The 15,368-nt window shown below is 33.5% G+C and overlaps 1 protein-coding gene across 4 annotated transcripts in view; it reads right to left on the bottom strand.

Moving 5' to 3' along the window:
* Positions 1-206: 206 nt before the first annotated feature.
* The window catches only part of GRB14 (growth factor receptor bound protein 14), a 69,549-nt gene continuing 54,387 nt past the window's right edge, over positions 207-15,368 (bottom strand). For 2 of the 4 annotated variants that reach the window (XM_085227989.1, XM_085227992.1), the window contains 9 exons: positions 14,606-14,743; positions 13,443-13,553; positions 13,154-13,249; positions 12,565-12,645; positions 10,883-10,999; positions 10,727-10,784; positions 10,550-10,637; positions 7,430-7,523; positions 207-4,091 (listed from right to left, as the gene is read on the bottom strand). In XM_085227989.1, coding sequence (XP_085084115.1) covers positions 3,945-4,091; positions 7,430-7,523; positions 10,550-10,637; positions 10,727-10,784; positions 10,883-10,999; positions 12,565-12,645; positions 13,154-13,249; positions 13,443-13,553; positions 14,606-14,743 — 930 coding nt within the window. In that variant the 3' untranslated portion in view covers positions 207-3,944. Of the gene's footprint in view, positions 4,205-7,429; positions 7,524-10,549; positions 10,638-10,726; positions 10,785-10,882; positions 11,000-12,564; positions 12,646-13,153; positions 13,250-13,442; positions 13,554-14,605; positions 14,744-15,368 lie in introns of all 4 variants that reach the window. The other 2 variants (XM_085227991.1, XM_085227990.1) reach the window with 2 other exon arrangements.

Below are 15,368 nucleotides of genomic sequence, written 5' to 3'. Positions count from 1 at the left end.
AAACAAAATGCACTACTGTGGTAAAGAAGTTTCAAATATCACAACAGTCATAAAGTAATTATTTTATTAACCAAAGAAAAATATATGTAAATTATATGCTACTTTTATTTTTCTAAAATAAACTAATAACGGTAATAAAAACTATGTGAGATTTCTTACTGACGAAGCTGATTTGCAAGCTACGTGTATGAAACAGCTCTAAACAGTTAAATATCAAGGAATGGCTTTTATTTAGATAAAGACAACTAACCTTAAAAAACAACATAGCAAAAAAAGAAAAGCTTATTCCTTTAAAATAACCTGATTTGTGTCTTAAAATTAAGATGCCCCAAGCCCACATAATCTGCAGAGAAATTCAACTCCCAGGGAAACACAAAATACTACAATTCCGTAACCAGGATGTAACAGACAACATTTGACAGAAATTCAATTATCCTTGAAAGGCCCCACTTGTAGTTAGTTACATATGTAATCCTCTTTTATTTTAACGGGTTAAAGCTCACTTTCAAAATGTTTAGTTTGATGAACTGAAGGCTTGTTATACGTCTAAAAATTCATTAAGTGACTTAATAAGATTGTTAAGTAAAAACATTCAGAAGTTAAAAAATGTCATTTAATGCTGCCCATGGAACCTTAATTCTGGCCGTATGTGTATATACATTATGAAACACCAGCGAATTAACTTTTAATCTCCTTCGAGCCAAAAAGATTTTAAGATTGGAAGCTAAGGCACAAAGGGCATGCCAACAAATATAATGCCGTGCTTTAGAATAATTTCTGAACTAGCTCACATCTTCCAGAGCGTACTGCTGCAGGGCTAATTACTCCAGATAGAAAGATGTGCTTGCAGAGTTACACTGTTTCTGGTACTTCTGCATGGCAAGCCTCTCTCCTCCTGGCACTGCACTACACAGATACACGCAGAAGTCTAAATTTTGAAATCTGAAGAAATTATGAAGTGTTTTTCAAATATGATGCTTCAAACCTAGTTTGACATTGATTTTTCTCTAATTAGTTTAAGCCTGTAGACTCTGACCTCCCCAGAGTAAAGATAAAAACATATCTCTTTCTTGTATATTAAAATAAAATTTTCCAAACAATATCAGTTGCAATTATATATATATATATATATTTAAAGGTCTTTAAATCCTTTGGAAGGTAGACATAAAATTGTCCGTACTTTACAGAGAAGTTAGCTGGTGGAGACAGATAGACCAGTCTGCCCAAAATAGTACTGATTTCACCCTGAGCTGTTAACAACTCCTGATTAGCCAATTTTCTTTGTGAAGGTAGGCACCAAAGAAGTGTACTCTTCCTAATTAGAAGCCACAGTTAACACACTAAAATTCTGTTTGAACAGCATTGCCCACACCCTCAAAGAACTTTATGGTCAAACATATACCGGGTGATATAATAAAAAACTTGCCATTTTTCTGACAAGAAAATAGTGGTTGCTAGCAAAGATCTTGTAAGTCATACATCAACCACCTGTACCATTTAGCATGTTTTCAAATACTCTAGGATATCAGTGTGGGTTTTTTCGTGTGTTTGTTTCTTTTTTAGTAGGACTACTCCTTCCATGCTGCTTTCACCAGTAATACTGAAACGCAGAGGTAGCCTGTTAACTCATTTATACACCAACCTAGATTTCATTAGTTTTACTATTTCGGTATAGTCATAAACAACCACACATTTCAGGAAATGTATGCAGATTTTTTTTTTTTTTAGTAAAAAAAAAAAGGATTTTGTATTCTTAGCAAGATTTCAGTTTAGACTTTAATTAAAAGACCTGCCAGAATGCAGGAGGCAACACTTTATAGGGTGCTTTGAATATTTGCCAGCTAAAAACTCTTTCAAATGTCCAAAACCCATGCTCATTAAGCAATACTGCATTTTATGTGTTGACTTGTCTTGGTTTTTTTTTCACTCATGAAAACAGAAGAAAGCAGGCAAGGATTCCTGATGGTTGATGTCTCTCAACAGTTCTCACATTCACCTTTCTAAAGGTGAAAAGAAACATCCTTACTGAGTGGTTAGCTTCTCCACCAGTTGTACTGGCAAATATGAAAATACAAATGGAAATGATGGCAAAGCTTTCACGTGTCCAGACAGGCTACAGAAGACAACTCATTTCATTTGTCAGATGATCAGAAAAATGGGAATGCAACAATTTTCTTTATTTTACGCCAATTTCTGAAAGAATACAAAGCCTCAGAAGAAATCCTGTTGCTAAAATAAATCTGAAAAGGTTTTAATTAAAACTACATTTTTGTAATTACAATTTGAAATTATATTCAAGGTTTAAGAGTTAAATTTATTAGTCTGTGAAGAGTTTTACAAGGCATTTCTAATGTAATGAGCTCAGACACCACATATGTTGCATCTTTGGTACACATTATGAAGAGTTGCTTTTTTAATGAGCTTTAAAAACTCTATTTGCATACCAGAGGAAAAGGTCAGTGATGTGTGGATCAAGTCAGTAAATTAAGTATCACAGCATTATGTTATTATGATTGCCTTCCACACACAGTGGAAGGCGCACAGTAACTAAACCATAGACTGTAGCTATCATATTCTAATGTACCCATTTCCACAACCCTGCCAGCTGATGTGCACTGGCACTACTGTATCTTGGGTCCATCTGCTCCATCCCTTGGCCAGGCCTCCTTCATTTTCCCTCATCACTAACTCCTGCAGCAGAATACCTGCTGTGCCTGACGATAAGAGAACAAAAGCAGGAATGGACACAGGGCCAGGATTCAGCATGATGGTCCACCTCTAAGCACTACCTTCCATTACAGGCTTTACTCCAGGGCCAGATCTTGGACCCTCATAATGAGATCTAACCTATAGGATAACAAAGCATCAGGAGAGGGAAACATCCTTCAGTTCAAGTTCCATTCCACTTAAGCCTTTGTGCAAGGATGCAGAAGTACAGCATCTTTTTCAAAATACAGACACCAAAAAATATTTCTACTACTATGGTTCAAAATTTCACTCCACATTAACAGATCTTTAAAACTGGAACACCTGGCAAGATTGGTTGACTTGTAGCTATATTGAAATGTGTAATTTTGTGATAAATAATAAATAGACAAGCAACCAGCTGCAAATACATTCTTGACAATCTTTCAGCAAAAAGAAAAAAACATTATATTCACCTTTATTTGTTCATTTTAAGGGCCAATGAAGTTGATTCCCTTCTCAGCTCTAAAACAAGCTACAGTACTTAACAGGGGTATATGTGTTAGAGACTGTAGGTGTACGTCTTTATGCATATTTATACACATCACAACCAAGGAAAAAATGCTCCATCTTTGTATAAAGGTATCAATCTAGTCATTAGGTTGGACAAAAATAATTTTTAAATAATAGCACAATTGAGTACAGCCAACCAGTTATAAGTAGTTTTAATGATTTTTTGCTTTTTGAATGATAATCCTCAAAGTAGCATTCAAAAATATAATGCAAAATATTTACTCATTTTATTTACAAGTAAAATGTGCAGTTCAGCTTATCCTTACCACAGTAAATTTTGTTTTTATATGTGATGAGTAGAAACTATAAGAAACATTTGAAAAGACAAAAAAAAACCTAAGAACAAAGAATTTCTCTTGAGTTATATTTCTGTAGAAGATACACAATATCATTTAAAAAGAAAAAACAAAAAACTTTTACATTGGGAAAAAAGAAAAAAAGTCCAAGACAATACTAAAGAATTACATAGGAAATAATATATATATTTTAAAACCATGGAGTTATTTTGCTTTGACAATCACAAACAAAGTTCTTATCTATACTGAATGTACTTTATACTTTTTGGTAGCTAAAACTTTGAATCTTTAAATGTAACATTTTTACCCTTCTGACTACACAAACTGTCTTGAGGAGAAAAAGTATTCTGGTATCTTCCCTTCCCTTTGATGAAGCAACAGATGCTTTGGTTAAAGAGGAATTCGTGCACAATAGTGTTTTAACTTGCAAGGTAGCACTCCTTTATTAAGTTGGTAGAATTCCACTAGCTGGATGAGATCTGTAAATCTGGTATGACCATCATCAAGGGTATAGAACAGCTTCCCATCATCTTCCAACTGTAAAAATGGAAAAACAAAATGGAATCAAATCCTCTTTTGATATGGTATTTCTTCATGATTAAAGAACTTGTTTGAGAAGTCTTCTTGTAGACCAACTCGTAATTTTATGGCTATGGAAAGAAGGAAAAATGGAAGAGATCATTCACAAAAAGATCAAGAGCAACAAAAATAATGCATTCTTTAACTTTCCTTCTAAGATAGATCCATGCCTAAAAGCAAAGAATAGTTTAATAAGCATCAGAATACACTTTTTGCATTGATATTATTTTATGCCTTTGCTTTGGAGAGATACTTAGAGTTAATATGCACACAGCTTTTAAAGAGTGACAACAAAAACCAAGTTTCAACTTACTAATACTTTTCAACCTTATCTCCATTCAGTATTCCATATAACTTCTATCTCCTGTATCACTTATTTTCTAAGGTGCAATGTGGCTACACACTAGTGCATTGATCTACTGGTTGAAACTTGCTATACAAGAAATTATCTATCAAAAAATAACATGCTTGATGGAGTAACATGTTCTATCTGAAGAGAAAGTACTGCTACTGCTCAAAAAGTACATGCTAGAACAAGTGTAGGAAAGACAAAAGAAACTGCAAAAGATAGCTTGAAAGAATACTATTGACATTCAAAATCTTCAATGTTTATAATCTGTTTTTCCCTATATCAGGTTATGAACATAAGCTCTTGCAAAATTTGCATTGTACTGCTGAATGTATAAATATAATTGTGGAGGTTGGCGGTCCTGCCTGTGGCAGAGTGTTGGAGATTCATGATCCTTGAGGTCTCTTCCAACCAAGGCCATTCTGTGATTCTGTGATATATTTTCTCAATGTTTCCTCATAAGCTGACATATCTAATATCAAGAAGCTTCAGTGCAATAGTGACTAATTAGCATTAATGTAAATAAGGAACAGAGTAAAAAAAGATTTTTAAAAGAGAAAGTATTGAGAGAGTAATGAACTGAGCTTTCTGAACTACAGCTAGTGCAGAGCAATATTTGCTGTACTACAGGAAGATGCAACTATCCTACTTGAGAACAGTGGGAGAAAATGTACTTATCTCTTACCTGTAACTACGATTTCTCATTTGAAGCAGCTGTTGAGCTGTTTTGTGATTCCTGATTATTCTACTCCTTTCTACCAAATCTGGAAGTAGTTTGCAATTTCTTTATTCTCAAACTTTGATCAATTTAGTTCAGACTCTGTTAGTTAAGAAATTATCAGTGTGCGCATATATATAAATTCCTGTGTTCCAGGCAAAACCATAAAATGGATTATCGTACACTGAACTTCCCTTAAGCATGGAATTTTTCTGCCAACACACTGAAGACAAGGAAGAGTTGACATTTCAGATGTGTGTTGTCCAGGACATCATTTTTAGGCTTTTTTTCCCTCCTCCAAATTATATGCCAAACCTGAAGTTAATTACAGACATTTCTAAATCTCTGAAGAAAGCAATCAGCATTTTTTCAAAATAAAAGCTCATACTGAATTTATATTGCCCAGAAACCTAACATTTTCTGCAAGTTAGGAAGGCTGGAGTGAGAGAGTATTTATTAGAAAAGGACACTCCTAGAAAAATAGCTACAAATCTTCCTCCACATGGACTACAGAACAGTTCATTTCAGGTTGAACTAAACTGAAATGAATTTCTATCATCTTGGAGTATTAGGACTGAGGAATACACTGAAGATACCAAATACTCTCACAGTATTGGATTCCAAACATTTCCCCAAAAAATTCATTTTGAACTATTTACAATCAATTCCCTGCTACCCTCCTGCAATACTTGTTGCACATTACTAATGTTAGTATGATGTAGGTGTTAATGGAGGGAAAACTGGAATTTACGGGATGTATGTCCTATCCAGAATATTTTTAATCTTAAGTAAGCTAAAATCTAAGGAAAAAAAAACATTTAGAGACTGCTGTTTTTGGTAGCTTTCTGCCACATCTGCTCTTCGAGAAAAGAATATCTGTTTCCTGATAAGAAAAATGGTATCTTGAATTTAAGAGTTAAATGACATCTCAATGAAGTAGAGTCATATAGTATTTGTACAGAGTTCAGAAGGGTTTCTAAACCACACAACAGTTATCCTAAAGTAAATACTAGAAGCAATCACAGTCCATAGAAACAGAGACCTTAAACATGATCACTGAGTATATGCTGATGCTCACACAGGAACCAGGATATAGATATCACTTTTGGAAGAAGGGTTCTTGCACTATTTGTAATTAACACAACAAAAATCCCAATCAACTACATTTTACCAGATATTGGTTCCCTCCTTTTCTCTTTCAAATAATGCTTCAATCTTATTTTACAGGATTTCTTGTTTTGGGGCAGGGGGTGTATACCAGGTATCCCTAGGAAAGGCATACAGAAATTTTCTGAATGATCATATTTAATCACCAGATCAGGAGAAAAAAAAAGAGAAAACAACACAAAACACTACACTGATTTCCACTGAGAAAAAGCAGAATCTTCCAGAAATTAGTTCAGTTTGGTAGGAGGAAATATGTAAGCTAGAATGTTATTTGGTCTGGAAGAAAGGCTCTTGCCAAGATAGAAGAAAGCTGCAAGTATTTTCAATTATGTCAAGCATCTGTGGCTAAAATAGATAACGTTAAAAGGCCTCTCATCCTAACAGAAGCAGTCTGAAAAGAAAAAAAAAAGAAACCTCCTCTATAAACTTCCTCTAGAGGAAGTGGAAAGGATGGGGAAGACTGTCCATTCAGACAGAACTGGATATCATGACTTTAACTGAAGAAATTTCAGCTTACTTATAAGTAACTGGACTAAGTAAGCAACTTTTTTTTTGTTAAAATTGTCCTCCCTAAGAGTACCTGGACATAATTATACTACATTGTGTAACATGAATCATGAAAAGAGGGGATTAAAAAAAATGCTTAGTAATAATAAAATATTTAAACAGATGAGGCAGCAATACAGATATAGGCCAAAGGAATCTACCTAAATGAATGACTGAAAAGAAAAGCCATTATGATCTTTATTAAAATACAGTCTTCATGCAATCACAGTTGCTTCTATTACAGCTCAAATAGATTTGTGCATTTTTCCAAGATATTTATTAGGTAAACCAAAATGTAGGATTACATAAAAATAGTCAAGATTTATAACAAATCAACTGCAAAGGTCATAAATTTTCAACTCTAGAATATTTATGATTCAGGTGATACAGCTGTTATGTTTAGTATATTCAATATCTCCTTTAAAGCAGAAAAATGGAAAAAAAAAAAAAAAGATACCACAATTATTTGATTGTATTGGTTTATAATTGTAAATGAAAACTGAAAATTTTACTTACTGGTACAATTTGAAAATGCTTTATTTTTAATCCATGACTCAATGACAATACAAATGTTCTGGGATTACTTTGGCTATCACGTACCAAGAATACCCTAAAAAAGATTGAAAATTTTCAGATTAAGATTACTCTGAAGCCTTGGTAAACATCCTCTAAAATTGTAGTTTTGAAACAGTAAGCACTGTGAGAAGCAGAAATAATCTTAATTACAAAAATCATGCTTTTAATCAGTATTCCTTTGTAAAAGTGTCACTGAAAATACTTCTTACATTCTTTTTCACCTTGAATATTATGTGCATGAATAATATGCATGAATGACATTGCAGGCATTTGTTTTTACACTACATAGAATTACAGTGCATCTCTTCAGACAGAAAAACGCCCCCAAAGTTTGAGCTTTGAACAAAATCTTTCCTTGGACTCTGACAGTTACCTAAATCTCAAACTTTAAAAGGAAAATTTGAAAGGTTACTATTCAACAGGAAATCTATGGAAAAGGTAATGCAAGACATACTAAAATGATTTTCACCTTACCCATACTCATAAATGCACACTCACATCTGTACACTGTCAAAATTCCCAATTCACAATCTATTTTATAGCACCACTGTTGAAATCACAACACTCTCAATGGCCAACAGTGTCACTGCAACTAGTTATTTGATTTCAGACAGACTGTATACGTAGTTTTGCCATAACCTGGTGCAAATAAAGGATGAATATAATTTCATTGGACTGTAGAGTTTGCACTATCAGTAGAGAAGAACAGTTTGGTGGGCAGAGGGAAATACCTGGTTCACAGCTTTGTAGCAAAGAGTTTGAACTGCCTGTACTATGCACGTGTGGAGTGGGTATAGCTAACAAGTGTACCAAAGAAGAGAAATGAAGGGACAGTCATTGGCAAGCTTTCTCATTTTTCAGGAGGCAAAAGAAACAGGCAATGCAGACCTGCAGATGTCAAACAAATGAGCGCTAGCCACCCACTTTTTCCCAACCATGTATCAGAAATGGGAGCACAACAACTGTATGAAAAGGAGGGATTTCAGGAGAAAAAAGATGACAGCAAAAACTTTCAGTAAACTTTCACAGGATAACAACTTGCATCCAAATTACTGAGTACTACTATTTTAATTCTAAATATTTTATGAGTTCTATTTTTACAACAAACGTAAGAAAACATCTGAAATTAGGGAATTTTGAGTCCATAATGATTAACATTTCTATCAAATTCAAACTAATTCAGAACACTGATACTAATTCAATTATGAAAGAGGGATAATTGCCAACTCACCATACAACAGTAAGATAAGGATTAATATTTCTCAATATATTCAGGCTCTCCTAATAAGCTCTTTCTCACCATCTAGTGGCTTTTCACCCCTTTCCAGGACATCAACTTATTTATTTATTTTTACAAAGCATAATTTCAGTCTTCTATGTATTTGTCACTAAGAACTGGCCTTGTTTTTAATTCAGAAAAAAAAGAAATGAGAAGCATGTGCCATTTTCCAAATATCCAAATTGAGTTCTCTATATGAAAACACCATGATTCACATCAAACAATTTGCAAAGTAATCACAAATCGTATGAAAAAATGCAGGTGGTTTAGGATTTTTGCTATCATTTTGTTGTTGGAATAGGAAAGATGTGCAATGTTTTTCCCCTTCACATAAAAAGGTCTTTATTCTTTCCTAACTCTATCAAAACTAACCACTTTAGTTGAAGAACCTTTTAATAAGATCACTTTATTTATGAAGAAAGCGCTGTAGTTCACATAATCTTAGAAATATTGGTTGGAGGGGGAGCTTTTTAGATGTGCTGGATGACTCCAAAAGCATTCTCAAAAATATAAAAGGAATTTTCTGAATAACCAACTGCATTTTGTTGTGGGCCTTTTGGAAATGCTATTATCCCACTCATCTATTGAGGGGTGATCAGTTTGCAATCCTGTCAACCACTTATCACTGAAAAGACTTTGAATTTAAAAGGGTGAAGTTCAAAATCTGCAATGCAGCTAAATAAATGCCTTAAGGAATGTTTCTTCTACATCTGAGGAGTAGGTCCAAAAAAATTAAGGTATGCTATAATGGAATATGATTTTTGCACTCTGTAACTGTCATTTATTTATTTCAACTACTGAAATTTTATTTCTTTCTACAGTAGTCCTTTCACCTTCTCTTAGCCACATAAACAGTGTATTTGTTAGTATATATGGTATATGTCATATACATAGGAGATCTCTGCTTAGAATCAGTTTTATCTTTTAAGCACCTTAAAAGGTTCAACTTGAATACTTTTTCTCCAGCACACGCTGCAGTGCATTTATGTCTTCATTGTAGTTCATGAGTATGTACGCCAGTTTATGATTGCTCATACCACTATGTTATAACCAGTTCTAAATAGACCACTCAGGATTATCATTCTCACCAAAATCACAGTGCTTATCTGCAAATAGCTCCAAGAATGTTTCATAGAATCACTCACTGAATGAATGAGGCCCAATTTTACATGGGAGTGTAAAATTTATACAGGAGTAGGAATAAATATACAGAAACGAAAAATATCAGGATTTGATAATGAAATATATATTCTGCCATTTTTCTCTGAATGAATATTTAAGTGAGAGAAAAATAGAAGTGATTAGTCTTACCCTAATATTTATTGTTAACCATTATGGGATAGCAGGATTTTTACTCATTTTACAAGTAAAGGCACACTTTTTTCCAATGGTCATCCCTACATAGTTCATTTTGGAATAACGTTAGGCAGTTTTCTGAGTTTCCTTCACTCTTTCATCACTAATAAGAGATATAAAAGACACCAGTGCCAAAGTTGATAGGTCACAGAGAATACTGTCCAAATACACAGCTCAGATGCTTGGCTCTAAGAGAACACAAGTAATCTGTCAGTGACAGAACTGAAGTGTTAGATCACCACTTTAATGCTTCCAAAAGACATAAAATAGAAACCAACTGATCCCCAGATAGCCCTATATAAAAGAATTTTTATTTCTATTAGGTAAGTGCAAAATCTTTCTTCCTCCATCTCCCTTCTACAATAAAAAGTAGAATTGTTGGCTAGAAATATGTCTCAGAAGAGTTATTTAAAGAATTAGCTTACCCATCTACAAGCCCATGCTGTAAAATAAGTCTCTGAGCTTCATCTCTAGAGATTTTATGATGAAACCATGACTGAGTTCTGTGAATAGCTGTAGAAATAAAGATATTTTAAAAATATATGTTGTCTTTATTGAAACAACTACTGCATTTTTTCGGTAATGAAATAACTCAAACATACCCATGTTAGATATGGCAATAGGACTACAATGTGAGTTGAGCCGTAGGCACCCTCTTCTCTGTGTGAGAGAGAATTAAAAATGATTTCAATACTTTCTTCTTAAAAAAGTAAATTAAAATCAGAAACACTATTCTGATAAAACAAAGATGTTTATACCCGCCAGGCTAATCCTTCCTCAACTGCAACTGAAAGTGCTTCTGTTGGATTTTCTATAATTCTACTTCTGTGTCCTGAGAAATCCATTGCAACTAAAGAATTTTCAGAAATACTTCTCTGCAAAAGAGAAAAATAGATTTAGTTTGTTTCTCTGTTTTATTATTTTAATTAATGATCCATGTTTTAAGACAGAGCTTCTGAGTAAATGTTGTGTTTTATAAACAGCATTTCAAATATCTGCAATGTTTCCCACAACAGCAAAACTCATTGTACCCCAGGTACACCCCTATACGCTGCCACAAAACTAAATTTCAGTCTGGCAGGACAAATCATCTTATTTGCAGTACTGGGATAGATGATGAATACATACTTTTAACATAAATTCTACTTGTATGTGTTAAGTAACTATTATTAAGTTGTCGAAGACATGTAAGGAACTTGGCAAAAGTAAAATAACAGGGCAAAATAAGAGATTGCCTGACCCTAAGAGAGAAGAGGGAACTTCTTGCTGCTGGCATGGCTACAAATTAATCAGGACTGTGAAACCTGAAAATACTTCCTTTATGAAACATGTTCATCAGCTTGATCATTTAATTCTTGAGTTTATCAAATTTTCTCTTTAATTCACAAATTATAGTCAAGTATAAAAACTGTACCATGCTTGCTCCCCTTTATATATTTGGCATTAGAATCTACATAAGCTATATTGCATGTGGCTGTGCAAGAGGAGACACAATCAATAATGGCTTCCAGAGCCATTATGAAAGTAGCAGCTGGCTATCATTAGCTTTTTGTAACAGACAGTATAAATACAGTCAGTATACTAAGTGTAATTTTGCAGCCATGCTTATCAGCAATATCAGAAAACAGCATTTTTGTGAATCCTCATAAAAGCAAATATACATCTTAGGTGTTTTAACAGCAAGAACTACATTAAAAGCTTAAAAAAAAAATCACTATAATGGATCGTGGCAACAAGCAATTTTTACACAATTTAAGCAATACGAAACACAAAGTGCTATACATCACTCAAAAAAAAAAAAAAAAAAAAAGGAAATGAAGTGACTGGGATAAGTAAGATAAGGTTTTAAAAGGACAATCTGATCCCAAATTATCTGGCTGGGGAGACAGATAGATCATCAGTCTACAGACTGCTATTCCTCCAAAATCCAGTTTTGCCAAATTACGGTGCTCCTCTGAGCTCCAGGCAGTATTACATCAGATTAAATCCATTTTAAATAAATAACCACTTGGGGGAAAAAAAAAAAAAAAGACAGAAAGAAGCATTACCGTATACTGAAAAAGAGTTTCTAAAGGTTTTTTATTCATCATTTACAATATGTGTAACCTTCAACACTTGATTTGTTTTTAATGCATTTATAGTTCTGCTACTTTTTTAAAATCCTCTTTGATAGTGATAATAATCCAATAAACTCCCCAAATACTGAATATTTGACAAAAGAGAAAAGCCTGCTAACTGGTCTGAACTGTCCAACTTGTATCAAATAAGTAAATTAATTAATTAGTTCTCTCATCTACCCTGATGTCCCTAAAGATTTCACACATGCAAAACACATTTAAAATTTGCAGGATTAGGTCAGTAGTGTTACTGACAAAAGTCACTTTAAAATAGCATCATTACAGAAACAATGTATTTACTCATGGAGCTATGTGGGACATACCATAGGTGTCATACTCAAAGGGCTGCAGCCACTTCTACCTTGATATGGTTGCGTGAAATTCTGATACAGCTGCACGCCATACTAAAAACAGAAAATAATATGGTTAGCATTTTAAACCATAAACCGAGTAAACTTTCTTCCATATGTAAAAGGCAATGCTATGATTCCATGATTTTTTATCATTATAAAATAGGGACAAATGCTGTAAAGATAACGAAAAACACAATATTGTTTTTGCTTTAGTTTTTTAAAACGTACATTCTACACGAAATTCTGCTATTTAATACACCAACTGACCTATGCCTATTTTTTCCACAACAAACACATTTTTAAAACACCTCATGTATTCTTCTAGTTTTGTTTGCCATTACCAAGTGTCTCTAAATTCAGCCAGGTTACAAGTGATATCATTCCCTCCCTTACAGTGATTCCAGTAATTTAGTCTGTCTGTTGAGATGAAAGTTCAGCTTTTGTTGTACAAAATTGATACTGCTTTTGCATAGGAACGTATGTTATTTCTCTACTTAACAGTATCAAAATTTCAAATAGTAAACTTAGGAAAGAAGTTAACTCCACACAGAAAAGTTACCTTAAACAACCTTATTGCTGTCATCCAACAGGTCCTACTTTGTTCATCATCCGCACAGAGTTGTTTCAGGTCTCTGGTTCCTCCTGATTTGTTAGGCTAGAAGGCCACAGCACATTTTTTTTTTAGCATTAATGCATATCTTGAAGATAATACCTGTTGAAATAAAAGCCACTAATTCTCCTATTTTATAATAGACAGCTGAACATTGTTTTCAAAAGCCTTAAAGAAACTTAAGCTTACTGAAAAACTGTGGCTTGCTTTAATATGTATCAGAATGATAAGCTTGTACCTTAAAGCAGAATCCATAGCTTGTTGGTGCTCCAGAAATCTTTTTGCCTGTCAAAAACATGTATATATCACTATTGCTGAATTCACAGAAAAACTGCAGATGCCTTGGCTCCTATAAAGAAGAGCAATGTAATACAGTTAGACTATTTTTATCTAGCCTCTCCAGATAAGAAACTCAGAATAGTATAGTAGTTATCTTGTTTCAAAATAAGGTCTTATATCTCAGTTTTAACTGTGACACTGTCTAGAAAGAGGCAACTCAAAATTCACTTCCTAATGCAGATAACGAATATCTTAAACTAGTCAAAGAGTTCATTCTTCCAGAGAGAAAGAAAACACAAAGTATGAAAGTTATTAGATTTCTGGGAAAACATTTACTAGATTCAAGTCACAAGAGGAGTAGAAGTTGGAAATTTTGAGAGCAGTATTCATTTCAAGCAACAAAATAAAATCTACTTTCAGAATTTAAGAAACAGCACACTGTAATAATTACTGTTCAGTATTAGTTGTAGCTATTACCTCCATCATCCAAGATAAGTGTAATTAAGTCAAGCAAAAAAAAAAAAAAAAGAAGAATGAAAAAGACGTTGAAGGATGCAAAAGTAGCTCAATTAATACTCTCTGGTGGATAACACAGAAAATTCAGAATGGTGAAAAGCATGTATTTTAAGTGGTCTACATTAAAAGTGTCTCTCATCCTGTTTGATATAATCAGGCTTAATTTCTGCCATCAAAAGTTTGAACTAGCAAATGAAAACTGAACAATGATAAAAAAAATTTGAGGACTCTAAAAATCTTCCCTTAAAATCCTTTTAAACATAGGTTTTTGTTTAATTTACACATTGAAGTATTGTGCTCATCTTTCAGAGCATCTACTTACAGTCCAGAATTTTAACTATTATAAAACGATGCTCTGTTCACTGATTGGAAAACAAAATAAATTCAATAGAAAAAAAGAAGCTACGTTTTCCTGATACAAAGCTTTTCCAATTCTGTATCTCAATCTCTCTTTCCAATTACAATAGATTAAATATAAAATGGTTTGCTTTTTAATCACATTAAGTTAAAATTTAAATTTGAATTAATACTGAATTAAATGACAAATATATATACATGTGCTCTAAATTGAGATTTCTTTCCTCTGCTGTTTTTTCCTTGCCTTACCTTAGATGTACCTTTAGTGGAAAAATAAAGGCCAGATCTTCTCAAAACAAAGTATAATTTTTTCCATGATTTTTTTCCCTGCTCTTTTGCATGTAAATAACCATGAATCTCAGGATACGTGCTGGAGCTTAGGAACATCTGAAAGAAAATATCAGCCATGCATTTCTCTTTTTATCTGAAGTCGTTCTTGCTATTTCATTAACATATTCAGACAAGACTAAGAGGAATATATCACTGAAGCCACTATTACATCACAGTAATTCAGTTATTGGATCTTATCTCATTAAGAGTACCTCTCATTTAAGGCACTCAGGCTATTACATAATTCCAAGGTATGAAAGCCAAGCTACATATTTATATTGAACATATGGTTTGAAATGAGAACATTAGTTACACAATATGTTAACTTCAGCAACAAAAACCAGTGTAAGAAGTTCTGATCCCATATCTCAGACCCTATTTTTATAAAACTGCAAATCAACGCTACCAACAGAAGGAAAAAATATGACAGCTCTCCTCACCCTCCCCTGCCTGTTATAGACCAGAAAAGGGAACTGATGTAAATTAAAATTAATTCAGCAAACAAAATATCTATATCACAAATCCACACACGTCTGGAGGATACTACTGTTTTCAAAAGGGGAGGAAACATAAGGTCTCTGGAACATGTGTGATGCTAAAGCGGGTGCTTTAGTTGTACCAAGAGTCACACCAGGTATTTACTGCCTGCATTCAAGGTCATGTGGTGGAGAGTTTTTGGCTG

This window comes from Meleagris gallopavo, chromosome 7 (assembly GCF_905368555.1).
Source record: "Meleagris gallopavo chromosome 7, MGAL_WU_HG_1.1, whole genome shotgun sequence".
NCBI classification, from domain to species: domain Eukaryota; kingdom Metazoa; phylum Chordata; class Aves; order Galliformes; family Phasianidae; genus Meleagris; species Meleagris gallopavo.
Note: the sequence above shows the minus strand (reverse complement) of the source record. Positions and strands in the feature narration are given on the sequence as shown.